We start from the raw sequence: 19,095 nt of genomic DNA, 5'->3' as shown, positions 1-19,095 counted from the left end.
GGCCAGTCACTATAGATACATGCGTCACACCTATGGAAAGGCTTTAGGGGTTCACTAAGACTAAGAGTACTGAAACCTTTCCAAGAGAACCACACTCAGAAAAAGATGGGCACACAAAACCAGCTGTGCTGAAAATCACTCTGAAAACTGACTCTGACTGCAAGTAAAAAGATCAAAACAGACTCCAGCGAAGCCAAAAGGTGCAGCACTTTCTTATTTATGTACAAAACATGTTCTCTCTTAGCACAACCGGAATCCATTCACTAAATCAGCTCTGAGTATGGACCGCATTCAGTAAGACTGTATGGTACAGGGGACTAGAGACGGCTCAATGGGCAGAACAGAAGCTCACAGCGTCTCACAACCATGTGACACCCTCCTTTGTCCTCAAAGAACACTAGGTAACAAGTGATTATAAACACACACACTTCAACTGGGCAGTTATGGCACACTCCATTAATCCCAGCACTCCAGGCAGAGACTGGTAGATCTGAGTTCAAGGCCATCCTGGTCTACAAGAAGGTAGTTCAGGACCAAAGGCACCAAATCTACACAGAGAAACACTATCTCTAAAAGAAAAAAACAAAAACAACCAAAATGAAGAACAACAACAACAAAAAAAAAAAAACACTTAAATTTATAAAATTTCTTTTTCTTTTTTTTTTTTTTTTTTTTGAGACAGGGTTTCTCTGTACAGTCCTAGAACTAGCTCTGTAGACCAGGCTGGCCTTGAACTCCAATATCCACCCACCTCTGACTCCAAGTGCTGAGATTAACAGTGTGTGCCAACACTGCCCAGCATAAAAATTAATCTTTAAATTAAAAGGTGTTTTTTTAAATTGTCTGTGTGGCTTGTGTAAATATGTGTGTCCATATTTGTCCTTATGCACATGTATGTGAAGGTCAGGTGGACAGAGTGTATCTAGTTTATATTCTGAGTCAGGGTCTTTCACTGAACCTCAAGCTCGCCAACTGGTTAGACTCTAGCTTTACACTGGGCTCACACAACAAGCACTTTACCCGGTGAGCTCCCCACAGAGCTTCACCCTAGCAAAGCAGCTGTGCACAACAACTGACTAAAGGATAAAGAGGTGAGTTTTCTCTATGAGTAAAAATGGCCATGCGCCAGCGTAAGGCCACACATCCAAGAATACTTGAGTAGACAAACTGGCTGTGTGGGTATGGAGAGTTGGAGGGGGGTGTGGTGGGGTGAATAGCATCAAAATATACACAAATTCTCATAGAAGATAGACAGACAGACAGACAGACCGAATAGAATTATAGCCATCATGTCTCTACAAATAAGCAGTGCAGGTCTGGAAGGACAGCTTATTGGATAAGAGAGCATACTGTTCTTTGAGAAGACCCAAGAAACCAGCACCCACCCAATGTGGAGGGGGCTCCCAATTGCAACTCCAGCTCCAGGGGACCTAATGCCCTTCCTTCTGGCCTCCTCTGGTTTGCCCTCTAGGGGACGTATCAACCCATCCTAACAGATCCACATGTATATACACACTACTTTTAAAAATAAAGAAAAGTAAGTGGGCAAGGTGGCATACACCTATAATCCCTGCACTAAATAGGCTGTGGAAGAAACTGGAGAGTTTGACACATCAAAGGAAGACCAGATCCTGTCTCAAAAAGCCTAATGGGTAAAAAACGGTTTTTAAAATAAAAGTAATCTGTTAAACAGGAGGAGGAAAAAAACAAAGCCCTCAGTTAAATTAGTAAAATTGGCTTTTGCAGTGAAACAATGATTAACACATTTACAGAATTTTAAAAAATGAATGCTTACAGTATGGCTCTCAAGTTCGGCGATTTTTTCAGGTGCTTCAAACCCCAAAAAGTACATTCTAATCACATGATCAGTACTTCCCGTGGCTAAAAACATACCACCTGGAATAAAAATGTTAAGAGTTTAAATGTGTAGCTTCTAACAAACACACCAATAGAACACACTTCTCCTCCACATCAGGAGCATCGCTACAAGCCCGTCCTCCGGCTCTTTAAACATGCCTACAAAGCTCGACTCTCAGCTTTGGTAGAAAATCTAATCCAACTGGGAACACACTCCCTTATCTCACTCAGCTTTCACCCCGAGCATCAGTCCCCAACAGACTCTGTCTCCTGAGCAAATAACACTTCCACAACCAGAGTTCCCTAGGACAGTGTCATAGCTAAAGGGAAATGGAGTGGGCCTAGTCTGCACAATTTGTCATAAGTCTGCTAACCAGGAAAGAATGAGGGGAATAATATCTCCAAGATTCTGTCACATTTAAACAAAAATACATATCTAAGCAGGTTATCAGAGAATATCCTACACATGGCCACATGACCCCAGAACAACTTACTTACATGATACCATGAGCCTCCCTGCTGAGAATTCTCTTACATATTAGTGACTGAACAGTGTTAGTCAACAGAGGGAAGAAAGAGGCAGTGGGCTGAACCTCGCTGATGTCACTCTCCTTTGACAAGCCCACACCCATGTTCTCAGGTTTGTCTTTGTTCCACTGAACCCAAATACTTAAAAATCACGTAGTGAACTCTAGAAATTATCAACACAAATTAAGCTAATATAGAGAACAGAATTCATGGGATACTTTTCTGACGTGATGAAGGCTGCTTTAAACTGAGGGAAAAGCATCAAGTGTTATCTTACCAACACTAAATGAGGAGCACAGCATCTGAACACCAGGTCTCGGCTTTTCTGTGAACTTCAGGGGGCGTGGACTTTAAAAGAGATGATATGCTTTTAGAATACATGCTAACATATTTAATCAGAGCACTGGGGAGTTTTATCTATCACTACTAAATATGCATGATGTGTGTACATTGAGTGCACACATGCCATGGCACACCACCAGAGGCAAAGGGACAGTTGTCAGGACCATGTCAGAACACCATGGTTCTGGGAATGTAACTCAAGTAAGTCATCAGATTTCCACAGCAAGAGCTATTACCCCACGAGCCATCTCGGTGGCCCTAAAATACTGCCTTAAACATAGCCTAATTAACATTACTATCATCTCCTTGTGGTTGGGGATACAGCTAGTATCTACATAGCTAGTAGACTACCTACCTGCTTGCCTAAACAAGTTTGGATTTGGTCAACATAAAAATGGGACAAACCCAAGTATACCATATCAATATTTCTATGTTGATACAACTTCAATGAAAGGCTTTTAGTCTTTAGTTCATGTACAACAAAACACATCTCAATATTAATCTTTAATTTTTATCAAAAAATACTTAAGTTGGGGCTGGGGTATACTATAAATTCAGATATACCAACATAGCGACTGTTATGGGACAATGCCTTTGTACACTGTAAAAAAAAATTGTCACTCATATTGGTTTAATAAAATGTTGATTGGCCAGTAGCCAGGCAGGAAGTATAGGCAGGGCAACCATACTAAGAATTCTGGGAAGAGGAACTGCAGAGAGCCAGTCAAAGCCAGATGCAGAGGAGGCAAGATGAGAATGCTTTACTGAGAAAAAGTACCAAGTCACGTGGGCTAAACAAAGACAAAAATTATGGGTTAATTTAAATTGTAAGAGCTAGTTGATAATAAGCCTGAGCTAACAGGCCAAACAGTTTTTAATTAATATACACCTCTATGTGTTTCTTTGGGACTGAATGGCTACAGGACTAGGCTGGACAGAAACTTTTGTCTACAAGCAACAATAACAAAATATGTGTGTACATGTGTATAAAATCTCTCAGGCTAGAGAGATGGGTTCAGTGGTAAAGAGCACTAGTTGCTCTTCCAGAGGTCCTGGGTTCAATTCCCAGCATCCCCATCATGGCTCACAGCCGTCTATAATGGGGGTTTGACCCCCTCTTCTGGCCTAAAGATGTACATGCAGATAGAACACATATATAAAATAAATCTTAGAAACATTAACGCCTGCATTTAAAAATAAAATTATATATATATATATATATATATATATATATTTATTTATTTATATAAAGGGCTGGAGAGATGGCTCAGAGGTTAAGAGCACTGATTGCTCTTCCAGAGGACCTGAGTTCAATTCCCAGCAACCACATGGTGGTTCACAACCATCTGTAAGAGATTTGGTGTCCTCTTCTGACCTACAGGCGTACATGCCAGAACACTGTATACATAATAAATAAGAAATCTTTTTTTTTTTAAGTTTTGCTTCTTTTTCCTTTTCTCAAGACAGAGTTTCTCTGTGTAGCCCTAGCTGTCCTGGATGGAACTCATTCTGTAGACCAGGATGGTCTTGAACTCACAGAGACCCACCTATACAGATCCACCTCTGTCTTTGTAGCCACTGCTCTCTAACAGCAAAGTTCCTGAGCCCAGTGCTCCTGTCAACGCTTCTGATTACACACCTAACTCTCCGTCTCTGTCTTTTCTAAATTATCTGTTGTTTGATTTTGCTTACAAATGTGAGCAATGAAAAAGTTAAGCTTTCCTGTTCCAGTGAAGCTGATGCAGTGACAAACTGAGCTCAGGAGAGTATTTTCCTTTTATACTGTCCCCATCACATTAAAACATCATGTAAGTCACTCACCTGAATTTCAAGGACTCCAAATCCCACTGCCAAAAGCAAACAGTGCCGTCAGCACCAGTGGAGACCATGTATCTCTGAGGTCCTTTGGCCATTGGGCTAAACTGAAAGTCAACAACACACATGAGTCTCTGTCTAGTCTCTCCTTAGCTACAGCTTAGCAGGTCCCAAGTTCACATCAGCTGACACGCTGAGGAAGGTGGTATCAGCAGTGACAACTCTAAGAGTGCACACTAACTCAAACCTGATTCTGATCAATTCTCACAACAAGCAAACAAGAACAAGAGTAACTCTGACAAAGTCAAGATCTAGTTTTAAAACACTAAAACACGCCAAACCTGAGCTTCAGTAACTAGCACTATTCAGTGTAAGAAGGACAAGGGTAGAATTACAAATGGAAAAAACAAAATTAGACCAAAGTGCAAGGCGTATTTTTTTTTTTGGGGGGGGGGGGTCTATCCTGAAATTCACTCTGTAGACCAGGCTGGCCTGAAACTCAGATTTGCCTGCCTCTCTGCCCCCCCCCCCAAGTGTTGGGATTCAAGTCATCACTGCCAGGCTAGTACAAGACATCTTACATGTGGGAAACTATAGGTGGTACAGGAGATGGGGTCATGCTTGAGAATACAATAATACATTTCAAACTCATCAGTGACTTACACATCTTACGAAATAAAACCAAAGAAAACAAAGTGCTACTGTAACATCTGAGTAAGAAAGACATTTGTGGGCCAGCAGCTAAGGAAGGCAGAGGCAGGCAGATCTCTTGTGAGTTCAAGGATAGTCTGGTCTATAGAGCAAGTTCCAGGACAGCCAGAGCTGTTATATATAGATATCATCTCTCAAAAACAAACAAGCAATTTTTTTTTCTCAAGTCATATATATGTGTTCTGCAGCAAACCTCCAGACACACATTTTACTCCACTCTAGCCTGCCAACTCCTGCCTGGACTAAGACACTGATTTCTAACACTTCTATGGCAGTACTGCTGCCACAGGGTCTCTACTTAACTCTTAAGTCACTGTTTCTGATTTACAGTAATCCTCCTGTCTCAGCCACTTGAATACTGGTATTGGCAAGCACTGCCCACCACACCACGTAATCTGTACTTTCTAATATTTAATCTGTTATATGTGCACAATCCACACATTTTAATATTTACTCTGTATGTGCATAATCCACACACTTTTTAAATGTGTTTTTTGCTTCATTCTGTGCTTCCCCTGGAGGAATGTCAATTACAATAGAGTACCTAACTTAGTCAAAACCTACCTCTTACGCTATCTCTTCTCTTCTGACCTTTCAACTCACTAATTCTTTCTCCAATTTCTTGTTGTATCCATATTCTGTTAAATTTATCCACTGCATTCCTATTGAGAGTTGGAGTTCTGATTTTTTTTAAGAAACAGATCCTGCTATACAGCCCAAGGCTTACTTTGAACCCATGACTCTCCCGCTGGAGATTAAAGGCCTGAGTCACTACACTGAGCTTCAGCCACTGGGTTCTTAAAAGTCAGTTACGGATTTTAATTGTAGAGTTTGCTTCTGCGCTTCTGGCTCACTGGTGGATTGATTCTACTTATTCATACTGGCTAACTGTATTTAAGCACAAGCAGTCCCAACTCAGACCTGTAGATCTCCATTCTGTCTTATTTACCACTGCATTTCTCCTGTCCAGTAAAGCTCGGCTCTTATTATTTATTTGCATTTTTCTTTAATATTCCTTTTTTATGCCTTATGTTTGCTTGTCTCTAAATGAAGCAACTTATGCTTTTAGCCTGCACCATATTGGTGATTCCTCATTCAGGAGAACAGATTACTTGAAACTGGGCTTCGTTTTCTGGGCAGGTAAATTTAGTTCTGGATCATCTTTATTTCTAGGATGAAACTCTTCTGATTACAACAGGGCCATTCTTATCTTTAAAACCCTCTACAACAGACCCTAGTTTTTATTCACTACCTCCCTTAACCCATGATTCCTGTCATACATCCTGCTCAACATCCCAGGTAAGCCCCTTTAAAGCACCAAACACCTCTTAGTACAAGTTCCTTCTCTGAGCTTTCCTTATTTATCTCATAATGACAACTCCATTTCCCACGACAAAGCCTCACCTGTCTCATCAGAGTGGTGCTTCTACAAGTCTTAAAGTAAGTCCAGCCTTGGGGGCTGGAGTAGCTCAGCAGTAAAGAGCACTAATTGCTTTCTCAGATTCTGGGTTCAATTTCCAGCACCCATAGGCAGCTCACAACTGTCTAGAACTGCAGTACTATGGGAACTGATGCCCTCTACTGGTGTGCAGAAATACATGCAGGCAAAACAGCCACACTCATAAAATTTTTTAAAAATCTTTAAAATAAAAAGAAGTCCAGGAAACTTTGAACATTCCATTCCTAGAGAATACTCTGCCTCTGGTGGTAACTACACCTTAATACTTATATTTTTAAGGATGTAAATTATATTAAATGAAAATAGACTATTTGGAGTTCTTTAAAAGGCAAATACTAAAACCTGTCATTATTCTTAGCTAAAACAGGCTTGTTATCCTCTGTGTTCTGATCCTCTACCTAATCTTCCTATAGGCAACACCATAAACAATGCCTTTAATCTCAACACAAACAGGCAGGACTCAGTTACATGCCAGCCAGGGCTATACCAAGTGCCTAATCTCAACAAACTGAATGATGCTGTCACTGAATTTTAAGGATCCTCTCAAAGGACCAATAACAGGAAGCACAGAACTCAAGGAAACCACGAGCCCAGCCCAGTGCTCTGGTAGGAGGTACAGTCAGTCCTGAGGCCTGCCCAGCAGACTGCAAGCACATGTGGCCAGCCCCACGTAACTAACAGAATGGCTCCAGGCAAAGCTAGCACTCCTCCGTACTCCAACACTGCTCAAATGTATTTTATCAAAGAGCACAAGGCTCCTCCATAGCTGCTCTACTTCCTGGAGGTCCATCAGAACATAATAACTATGACACATGCTAGTTTTTATTAATTTTTAAGCGGAAAAGACTTCTCGGGGTGAGGAATGTATTTCAACTGGCAGAGTACTTGCCAGATGTACCTGAAGTCTGTGCTTCTAGCGCTAGTAATTCAACAGGTGTAGCAATACACACCTGTAATTCCAGTTCTGGATGTAGAGACTGGGGATTATAAAGTCAAGGTCACCCTTGGTAACAAACCAGGTTGAAGATCAACCAAAGCAACAGGAGATTGTCTCAAAACTTTAAAAAAAAAAAAAAAAGTTTTTCCAAAAAATAATCTATTGCCTAGAAATAATGGGCACCTAAAAACCTTAATGAATTTCAAGTTGAAACATTATCTTCACATGAGAATGAACAGCTTTATTGTACATCATGGCACATGGAGAGAGACTCAGTTCTTTCCTTCCAGGGCTCAAACTCAGGTTATCAGACGTGGCAGAAATTGCCTTTATGCACTGAGCCATCTCTCCAGGCCAAGAATAACATTTTAAGCGTATGTGTGAAAAGACTCAGCAGAAGCATCAAGTCACTCAGATCACAGAACTCTACACCAAAGCTGCATAAGAAAATGGAACCCTCTCTGCACGTTTAACCAAATCTTAACGGCAACAACATGTAGTTAAAAGCCTCATAAATCTAACAATTTAGCTCAACCTAAGAAATGTGAGTTAAAGAGGAATAATAAAAATCAGAGGTTGGGTGTAATGCGCACGCCTTTGCTCTCAGCACTCAAGAGGCAAAGGCAAGTGGGTATCTGAGTTCCAGGACAGCCAGGGCTACACACAGAAACCGCCTCAAAAACAGAAAACAGCAACATTTCTAGTTCCTGCTGAGCCGATGGTCAATCCTAAGGCAGCAATCAATGGGTTCTAACAGGACAGCAGCAGCTCTGACAGGACTGCTGATGTTTCCAGGCCTTGCAGGTCGATTCATGAACACCAAAGAGTACCACTGCTCTGAGACAGACAACTCCACAGGAGCAGGTACAGAGACCTCTGCGGATCCAGGCATGAGTCTGGGACCAGGGAGTAGACCTGAGCCAAAGCCACTATAGGATTCATCACCAGAGTCACAGCCCCAACAACACAAACTAGAGGAAAAGATGTGTAGACAAGAACACTCACAACACCACAAAGACCAACACGACACCAGTAAAATCTAGTGATTCTTTAACAGCAAGACTTAAACAACCAAATACAGATGAAGCAGAAGAAAATGACCTAAAAAATAACTTTAGGAGAATGTCTGAATGTTTGAAACTCTTAAAGAGGAAATGAGAATTTCCAAATTAAAAAAGAGGAAAAGACAAACAAAAAATTGGAAGACATCAACAAATCCCTTAGAAAAACCAAGAAAAAGCAATCAAACATATAAAAGGAACTATTCAAGACTTGAAAACTGAAATAAAGACCATAAAGAAAACACAAGCCAAGGGAATTTTAGAAACAGAAATCATGAGAAATGATCAGGAACCTCAAATCCAAGCATAAACAGCAGAATACAAGAGATGAAAGAAAGAATCTCAAGCACTGAAGATACAATAGAGGAAATAGATTCATCGGTCAAAGAAAACATTAAATCTAACCCAAAAGCTTACTTAACTCAAAATATCCAGGAAATATGGGACACCATGAAAAGACCAAACCTAAGAATAACAGGAATAGAAGGAGAAGGTCAACTCAAAAGCACAGAAAATATATTTAACAAAATCACAGAAGAAAACTTTCCCAACCTAAAGACAAACATGCCTATGAAGATACAAGAACCTTACAGAACACCAAAATAGACTGGATAAAAAATAGTCCCCTTGCCACATAATAATCAAAACACTAAACATACAGAATAAAGAAAGAATTTTAAGAGCTAAAAAGGAAAAAGGCCAAGTAACATATAAAGGCAGACCTATCAGAATTACACCTGACTTCTCATTAGAAACAATGAAAGCCAGAAAGTCATGGTCAAGCCTTATGCAGACATTAAGAGATCACTGATGCCAGACCAGACTACTATACCCAGCAAAACTTTCAATCACCAGAGATATTCCATGAGAGAACCAGATTTAAATAATACCTAGCCACAAACCCAGCCCAACACAAAGTACTAGATGGAAAACTCCAACCCAAGGAAGTTGACCACATCCGCATAAACACATACAATAGATAATCTCACAGCAGCAAACCCCAAAGAAGAGAAAAACACAAAAATTAACATCACCAATGATGAAAACTAAATTAACAGGAGACAGCAATCACTGGTCATTAATATCCCTTAATATAAATAGACTCAACTCACCTATAAAAAGACACAGGTTAACAGATTGGATACGAAAACAGAACCCATCCTATTGCATACAAGAAACACACCTTAACCTCAAAGACAGACATCGCCTCACAATAAAGGGTTAGGAAAAAAATTTCCAATCAAATGGACCTAAGAAACAAGCTGCTATAGCTATCCTAATATCTAACAAAATAGGTTCAAACTAAAATCAAAAGAGACAAAGAAGGACATTTCATATTAGTCACAGGAAAAATCCATCAAGAGGAAATCTCAATACTGAACATCTATGCCCCAAATACAAGGTTACCCTCATATGTAAAAGAAACATTTCTAAAGTTTAAAACATACATTAAACCCCACACACTAATAGTGAGAGACTTCAACACTCCACTCTCACCACTGGACAGGTCAGTCAGACAAAAAAATTAACAAAGAAATAAAAGAAAATTAACGAGTTATGACTCAAATGGACTTAACAGACATCTATAGAATATTCCATCCAAACAGAAAAGAATATACCTTGTTCTCAGCACCTCATGGAATCTTCTAAAAAATTGACCACATACTCGGTAACAAAACAAACCTCAACAGATAGGAAAAAAATAGAATAACCCCATGTATCTTATCAGATCGCCATGGCTTAAAACTAGAATACAACAGCAACACTAATTTCAGAAAGTCCACAAACACATGAAAATTAAAAAATGCTCACTCGAATCATCAATGGGTCAAGGAAGAAATAAAGGGAGAAATTAAAGACTTCCTAAAATTCAATGAAAATAACCTCCCAACAGACCCAAATTTATGGGACACAATGAAAGCAGTGTTAAGAGGAAAGTTCATAGCACTAAATGCCTACATAAAGAAAAATCCCACATTTGAAAACTTTAGAACAAAAGAAAACTCACCCATAAGAACTAGACAGCAAGAAATAATCAAATTGAGACCTGAAATCAACAAAATAGAAACAAAGAAAACAATACAAAGAATCAATGAGACAAAGAGTTGGTTCTTAAAGAAAAATCAACAAAATAGGCAAACCTTTATCCAAACTAACCAAAAGGCAGAGAGAAATTATCCAAATTAACAAAATCAGAAATGAAAAGGGGAACATTAACAGACACTGAGGAAATACAGAGAATCATCAGGTCATATTTTGAAAACCTATACTCCACAAAATTGGAAAACTTAAAGAAAATGGATAACTTTCTGGATAAATATCAGATACCAAAATTAGATCAAGACCAGATGAGCAAATTAAACAGACCTATAACTGCTGAAGAAATAGAAACAGTCATCAAAAGTCTCCCAACCAAAAAAAGCCCAGGACCAGATAGTTTCAGCTCAGAATTCTACAAGATTTTCAAAGAACGAATACCAATACTCCTCAAATTGTTTCACACAATAGGAACAGATGGAACAATGCCAAACACTTTTTATGAGGCTACAATTACTCTGATATCCAAACCACATAAAGACATTACTAAGAAGGAGAATTGCAGACCAATCTCACTCATGAACATTGATGCAAAAATACTAAATAAAATTCTGGCAAATCGTATACAAGAACACATCAGAACCATAAATCCATGATCAAGTCAGCTTCATCCCAGAGAATGAACGTTCAACATACAAAAATCTGTCAACATAATCCACCATACAAACAAACTGAAAAAAAAAAAAAAGATCATCTCATTAGATGCTGAAAAAGCCTTCAATAAATTATAACATCCCTTCATGATAAAGGTCTTGGAGACAATAAGGATACAAAGAACATACCTAAACATAATAAAGCCAATATACAGCAAGTCAACATCCAACATCAAACTAAATGGAGAGAAACTCACAGCAATCCCACTGAAATCAGGAACAAGACAAGGTTGTCTACTCTCTCCATATCTGTTCAAAATAGTTCTTGTGGTCCTGCTAGAACAATAAGACACCAAAAGGAGATCAAGGGGATACAAATCAGAAAAGAAGTCAAACTCTCACTATTTGCTGATGATATGATAGTTTACATAAGGAATCCTAAAAAATCTACCAAGGAACTTCTACAACTCAAACACTTTCAGTAATGTAGCAGAATACAAGATTAAATCAAAAAGATCAGTAGTCTTCTTATACACAGATGATAAATGGGCTGAGAAAGAAATTAAGAGAAACAACACCCTTCACAATAGCCACAAATAGCATAAAATATCTCCAAATAACTCTAACCAAACAAGTGGAAGACTAGTATGACAAAAACTGTAAATCTTTGAAGAAAGAAACTGAAGAAGACACCAGAAAGTGGAAAGATCTCTCATGCTCTTGAGTAGGTAGAATGAAAATGGCAATCTTAACAAAAGCCATCTATAGATTCAATGCAAAGCCCATCAAAATCTCAGCGAAATTCTTTACAGACCTCGAAAGAATGGTATTCAACTTCATATGGAAAAGCAAAAAACACAGGATAGCCAAAAAAAATTCTGTACAATAAAGAAACTTCTGGAAGCATCACAATCCCTGACTTCAAACTCTACTACAGAGCTACAGAGCTGAAAACAGCCTGGTATTGGCATAAGAATAGACAGAAGGACCAATGGAACCAAATCGAAGACCTGGACATTAATCCACACAACCAGGAACACTTGATTTTTGACAAAGAAGTAAAAAATATCAAATAGAAAAAAGAAAGCATATTTAACAAGTGGTGCTGGCATAACTGGATATCAACATGTAGAAGAATGAAAATAGACCCATATTTATCACCATGCACAAAACTCAAGTCCAAATGGATCAAAGACCTCAACATAAAGCCAGCCACACTGAACCTTATAGAAGAGAAAGTGGGAAGTATATTCGAACGCATTGGCACAGGGAACCACTTCCTAAATATAGCCCTAGCAGCACAGACACTGAGAAACAATAAATGGGACTTCCTGAAACTGAAAAGCTTCTGTAAAGCAAAGGACATGGTCAACAAAACAACAGCCTACAGAATGGGAAAAGATCTTCACTAACCCTACATCAGACAGAGGTCTGATCTCCAAAATATACAAAGAACTCAAGAAATTGGACACCAAAAGATCACATAATCCAATAAAAAAATGGAGTACTGGCCTAAACGAAGAACTCTCAACAGAGGAATCTAAAATGGCTGAAAGACACTTAAGGAAATGCTCAACATCCAGTCAGAGAAATGCAAATCAAAACAACTCTGAGATTCCATCTTAAACCTGTAAGAATGACCAAGATCAAAAACACTGATGACAATGTATGCTGGAGAGGTTGTGGGGTAAAGGGAACACACCTGCACTGCTGGTGGAAATGCAAGCTGGTACAGCCCCTTTGGGTATCAATGTGGCGATTTCTCAGAAAAATTAGGAAACAACCTTAAGACCCAGCAATATCACTTTTGGGTATACAGCAAAGAATGCTCAATCGTGCCACAAGGACATGTGTTCATAGCAGCTTTGTTTGACATAGCCAGAACCTGAAAACAACCTCAATGCCGCTTGGCCGAAGAATGGATAAGGAAAATGTGGTAAATTTACACTTGCAACACTACACATCAGAAAAAAATTATAGCATCTTGAAATTTGCAGGAAAATGGATGGAGCCAGAAAACATCATATTGAGTGAGATAACCCAGACCCAGGAAGACAAATATCATATACACTCACTCATAAGTGGTTTTTAAACATATAGCGAAGAAAACCAACCTATAAATCACAATCCCAGAGAGCCTAGACAACAAAGAGGACCCTAAGAGAGACATGCATGGACCTAATCTACATGAGTACTAGAAAAAGACAAGATCTCCTGAGTAAATTAGGAACATGGGACCATGGGAGAGGGTTGAAAGGGAGAGGCGAGGCGGGGAGGGGAGCAGAGAAAAACATAGACCTCAAAACAATCTATTTTAAAAAAAAAAAGTAAATTAAAATAAAAGTTAAGCTGATAGGCCACAGAGACCCACTACATTTTTCTACACTTCATGTATATATTTAAAAACGACTTCCCACTTATTGTAGGAAGATTTTTATCTAATTTAATCAACTCATCAAAATGCACCAGTTTTAAACAGAAAAATAACCCATTGCCAGTTTGTAACAGGCTTTCATGCAATTCAACCATAAGCTTCAAAGCGGTCAGTACATCACTCTGAAAGCTCTGCATCCTTACACATTTTCTTCCATAATCTATAGAAAGATATTATCAGCTGAGCTGGAGATAGCTCAGCTGTCAAGCGCTCTCAGTGACTCAGCGCTCTTACACAGACATGGGTTCAATTCTCAGTACACACACGGCAGCTCACAAGCAACCCCCTGATGGCCTCTCAGGTTTCTACACACACAACGGTGCAGACGTAGATGCAAGCCAAACACACACACACAAAATAAGAATCAATTTTAAAAAAGAAACAATCAAGTTTTTAAAACATCATATAATCACATCACCTTACTATTTCATTCCAAAAGTTAAACTGTGGTGTCAGTGGGCTAGAAGTTACCTGCAAAGATGTAATTGACCCCGTGTGTCCTTGCAGCACAGCAACTGGGGCACAGGTCCTCAAGCACCACACCCTGATGATCTTATCACAGCTTCCTGCTGCAATCAGTGTATTCTCGTAGTTCACAGCCATGTCTGAAATTTCTGCAGAATGGCCTCTTAACGTAGACAACAAGCGGCCATTATGTGTTGACCAAATCTTTACCAAACAATCATCTGACCCCTAAGAAAAAGCAACACCCCAATACAAATGTTAACACAGCATCCACGAAACTGAAACAGGAATGATACCACCCTTACTATTATTCCTCTCCTTTCCAGCCAAATACTGTAATTACTACTGCTACCACCAGAACACACAGACTTAGCATTTCTCTTCAAAGCAGAAAGCTTACACAAAATCTATGAGTCAGATTCTCCCATATACTACTGTTTTCAAAAAGTTCTCTCCCAAGAATGTAGTGGGCCCAACCCTAAGTTCCCACTCCCCAATACCAGTTACAATAGCAAGTTAGTTTACCAAGCTACAAATCAAAGTTGGGACAGACCTAAATTCCTGGGACCAGACTACACACCATAGTGGGGAAAGTACGCTCTTTTGAAATAAACAAGTCTCAAATTTACAATCTCAAACTAGATACTGTTCAATCAACACAGCTGACTATTGTTTTCAATCCACTTAAAAAATTATTTTAGTCTTTAAAAATATTGGAACAGTCATACTCTTAATTTTCAAATAACCCCTTGAATACAGAAATGAATATAATGAATTAGTGGCTGATTAATCCATGTAAGTATGAGTCATCACCTATGATCTGGGATTTCCTGAGTAGTAAGAGGGAGCTTTTTACTGATAACGTAGGATTAATCTCAATGTAACTTAATTCCTTTAGTCTCAAATGTCCTAGAAGAGAAAGTTTTAGTTATGTACTTTCTATTATTTGAAAACAAAGAGTGCATGGCAACAGAGCTAGAGAGAGAGCACCGTTATTCTGAAGCAGGCCTCAACTCATCATCACCTCCCCAGGAGTTATACAGGACTCCTCCACTCTCAACACAGCCCAGAGCTGACTGTGTTGCCCAATCACTTGAAGTAATACTTAAGAAACTACAAAATTTTAGACCCTGCACCACATCTCCATGATCAAAATGTCTGTGGATGGGAAGTAAGAGCCTCTCCATGCTCCTTGTCAAGGATGCTACAGCACTCCAGGCAGTACCAAATTGAGTAAGACGTTCACTCACTGTAAAGATTCTATGTCCTGTCCTATCAAATGCTACACAGTACACAGCAGACAGATGTCCGAGAATCCTCCTGTGCATCTTTATATGCTGATACATAGTTCCTGGGAACGCTGTGCTAAAAGTGGAACACCCTGTGAGCTGTTTTCCTCGGTGTATCTCCACTAGGAAATAAAAACAACGGAAATGGTTAAGGGGGAGCCAGCATGTAAAAATTAAAAAAGATCCCAAAACAATTTCCAGAGTTTGAGAAATCCAAATGACTCACACTTTGTCCTAATTCTACTGTACTATAACAGAACCATTTTTAGTTACTTTAAGTCAACAAGAAATTTGAAATTTGGTACTTTTTGCTACTGTGATCACACTATACCAGGACTTCCACTGCATCTATAAAGTCTCACAGGCCAACCGCACTCACCAAGACTTGGTGGGGAGCCATAATTCACGGGCATTTCAGGAGGTCTTCCTCTGTGAAGAGCAGCAAAGGCAGAGCCCTTCCACACTGTGTGCCTGCAGTCTTTAAAATGAAGTTTAGATACACATAAAATCTTGAAAGTTAATCCAAAGAAAGATCTTATAGAATACTTACGTACATTGTAATAACTGTTTATTCAAAGTTTTACCAACTACTGTACTTTAACAGAAAAGCCTGCAGGTTTATTGTGCTATTCTGGAGACAGCTCAGATACAGCAGCAGTAACACTGACAGCACAGCACTTTACAGTCCACCAAGTGCTTTCCACATACATCAGCTCATGGCGTCCTCACAACAACCCTGTGAGGTAGGTGTTCCCACTGAGGCTCTAAGGCTCCAGGACCTTTAGAGAGATCCACTGCAGATGAGTAGTAAGAGGGATGGATACCAAGTTAGCTGTTTATTTTTCAATGCAAAATACCATACAACATTTAAAATGAGCAGTCTTATCACAACTGAGCCCAGTTTTCAAAAGGAGAATTTCTAAACATCTTTGACTTGATTCATTCAGTTTAAGATTCATTCGGCCAGTACTACTACCTTGAACTCATCAGGAAGAATTAGCGAGTTCAGGTTAACTCAGCTTCCCACATTAGGGTGGAAGGCAGCTCTCCAGAGAAGAGCACATACAGTGTGTGAGTGAGCCTTCTAAAGCCACATCCCACCCAGGTCTGAAGAAGACACAGAAATACACAGGCCGACACAGGCCTCGTGCCCCACTCTTGCTGAGCTACAAAGAGTTGCTTCACAGCTGCAAACACGGGAGCGGCACCGTACTGAACCACCTCCACTGAGCCTGGGTACCCACACTAACAGAAGGCATCCTCTGGCACTAGCACAAAACACAAGCAGAAGAAGGGTCCCTCACTGAAGTCTCGTCTAAGTCTGCCAGTCCTCACACAAGTCTCATCACAAAACAACATTGAGCTTGAGCTTGACACAAGGAAAAAGAAAATGTGCTACCCAAGCAACTGCTGTAAAACAACTAGTGATGAAAATAATTACAAAGTGAACAGGATGCCGAAAAGGAGGATGGGACAGTTTTCTGATTAGAGCCACAGTGGCACGATTATAGGGCCCTAAGAAACAACTAAGGCTGGCAAGCTGGTCTGGCATGAAACCAAGAAGCAGGGTACTCTTTCTCAGTCAAGCTTTGTCCTAGTGGAGCATCTAAGAGGTAGCATTACATCAGCTTGTAACAAAATAATCACAATGAAATTCAAGTCTGCTGAGATCAGAACCAACACACTTGCCATTAGCAGTTTAGCCACATATATACATAGAGCATATCACACACAGGTACTTAGTCTAAGTCAATTATACGAAGCTAACAGAAAAAGTGTAGCAATTCCAAACATTTTGCTAGCACATAACTTAGCAAAAGAAAAAAATTGTTAGTAAAAAATAAAAGGAATCATGCAAGTTTACATTTTTGGTGCATGTTTTTCAAGCTGCTACCATTTTTTTTAAAATCACTTCTCCTTATTACAAAGGACTTTCAGAATCTAAATATCAAAAGTAATAATTCTAGTATTTAAAGAGTTTATTAGACACATACAATTACATCCATTGAAGTTATGAGAGCTACAAAACGGAAAAATTAAGAACTAACATTGATAAAAACCCTCAAACACATCTTAAATTCAAGCTTTTAGCTTAACATCTATATCTTTATCAATTCTGAAATGCAGAAGGACCCATTAAACACATGATAAAATTCAAAGATCTACACTAATTGCAGAAAATTTATAGTCCATGGCGTTAGATACATTGTTACCTTCCACAACGCTTACACAACTTCACAATTATAACAGAGCTACTAATACAAAGCAGAACACTTCTTCAAATTAAGGTACCTTTTGCTGTACGTAGCAAAGACTGCCTTCCCGCACCAAGCAAAGAAGTGACTCTTGAAATACTGGGTGGGATTTCTTTATCCAGCATCGGGCCGATGCGCTGGCAGATCTGTAACAGGTGATCAGGAGCCACATGCTTATTGGACAAGACCTGGTTGGAAAGGCAGGTTTTAATAATAGCACTGCATATAGGGATACGCAATATGCAAATTTTTTTTTAATTCATGATAGTCTGTTAAACGTGAAGATCACAGTGAAAACTACAGAACATAGTAAGAAAAATTAGACACTTTACACAGGAAACTCTCTGTAGACTCACTCTATAAATGTACAAATGCTACTCAGTGCAGAAAACATTTCCCCCATAACTGGTGCTGAAACGACGACGCACACAATTTCTCAAAATCAATCAACTCTAAATGTCTACTTCTGTTGTGCTTACACATGGGAATTGCACATGGGCTTCCTCAGCATCTCAACACTGACCATTTTAGAACAAAACGAAAAACAGCAGACAGGACATCATATAATACAACTGTTACTTTGTTACAGCTTTGTTATAATATAATACAACTGTTACTTTGTTACAGCTATAGAAACAGAAAAGAAATCCTTTGGTGGTGGTGGTGTGGGGGGGGGGGGGGTGTCAGATTTGTAAGGACACCAGAACAAATCAAAGAGAAAACTGCTATTCTTAAGTGTTTCCCTCAAAAGGCACTGTTGAGTGAGTCAAGAAGTCATAAAGCAAAAGAAATACTGCACACATCTGATGAGAAACTTGCATCTAGAACAGATGAGAAAGGCCAGAGTTCTCAGCAGTACCCAACAACACACTCAAACACTACCCAGCACTCCCCCTGTCAGAACCCAATTCTGACCTAACTATTTGAGCCAAGAACGTGAACCCGGGGGCAAACGGGCATAAAGACACCAGAGAGCAGAACAGTGACACAGACTCAGACCACCAGGAGCTCCTGCTAGCATCAAGCAGACTAGCCTGGCTACTTGAAGACTGGCCATGGCTAGGTGGAGAAACTAGTCCAGCACTTGGGAGGCAGAGGCAGAATGCTAGTCTCTGCTACTCAGTTCAAGATCACCTTGAGCTATATGACACCCCATCTCTAAGAACAGACAAAAAAATAAAAAATAAAAAGAACAGGAAGCAACATCTGACAGGTATATAGGTACTAGAGCTTTTGAAAACAGTTCTGCCAC

The 19,095-nt window shown here is 39.5% G+C and overlaps 1 protein-coding gene across 1 annotated transcript in view; it reads right to left on the bottom strand.

Annotated features, from left to right (window-relative positions):
* The window catches only part of Brwd1 (bromodomain and WD repeat domain containing 1), an 81,268-nt gene that overhangs the window by 50,041 nt on the left and 12,132 nt on the right, over positions 1 to 19,095 (bottom strand). Inside the window, exons 5-11 of the mRNA XM_041672793.1 lie at positions 17,881 to 18,031; positions 15,968 to 16,066; positions 15,550 to 15,710; positions 14,306 to 14,527; positions 4,549 to 4,649; positions 2,663 to 2,733; positions 1,796 to 1,896 (exon numbers count right to left, since the gene is read on the bottom strand). Of these exons, the coding sequence (XP_041528727.1) occupies positions 1,796 to 1,896; positions 2,663 to 2,733; positions 4,549 to 4,649; positions 14,306 to 14,527; positions 15,550 to 15,710; positions 15,968 to 16,066; positions 17,881 to 18,031 (906 nt within the window). The remainder of the gene's footprint in view (positions 1 to 1,795; positions 1,897 to 2,662; positions 2,734 to 4,548; positions 4,650 to 14,305; positions 14,528 to 15,549; positions 15,711 to 15,967; positions 16,067 to 17,880; positions 18,032 to 19,095) is intronic.

Source organism: Microtus oregoni, unplaced genomic scaffold (assembly GCF_018167655.1).
Source record: "Microtus oregoni isolate MIOR12 unplaced genomic scaffold, Mior012 000023F_ref0000262, whole genome shotgun sequence".
In the NCBI taxonomy this organism is placed as follows: domain Eukaryota; kingdom Metazoa; phylum Chordata; class Mammalia; order Rodentia; family Cricetidae; genus Microtus; species Microtus oregoni.
This window is presented reverse-complemented; position numbering and strand designations above follow the sequence as displayed.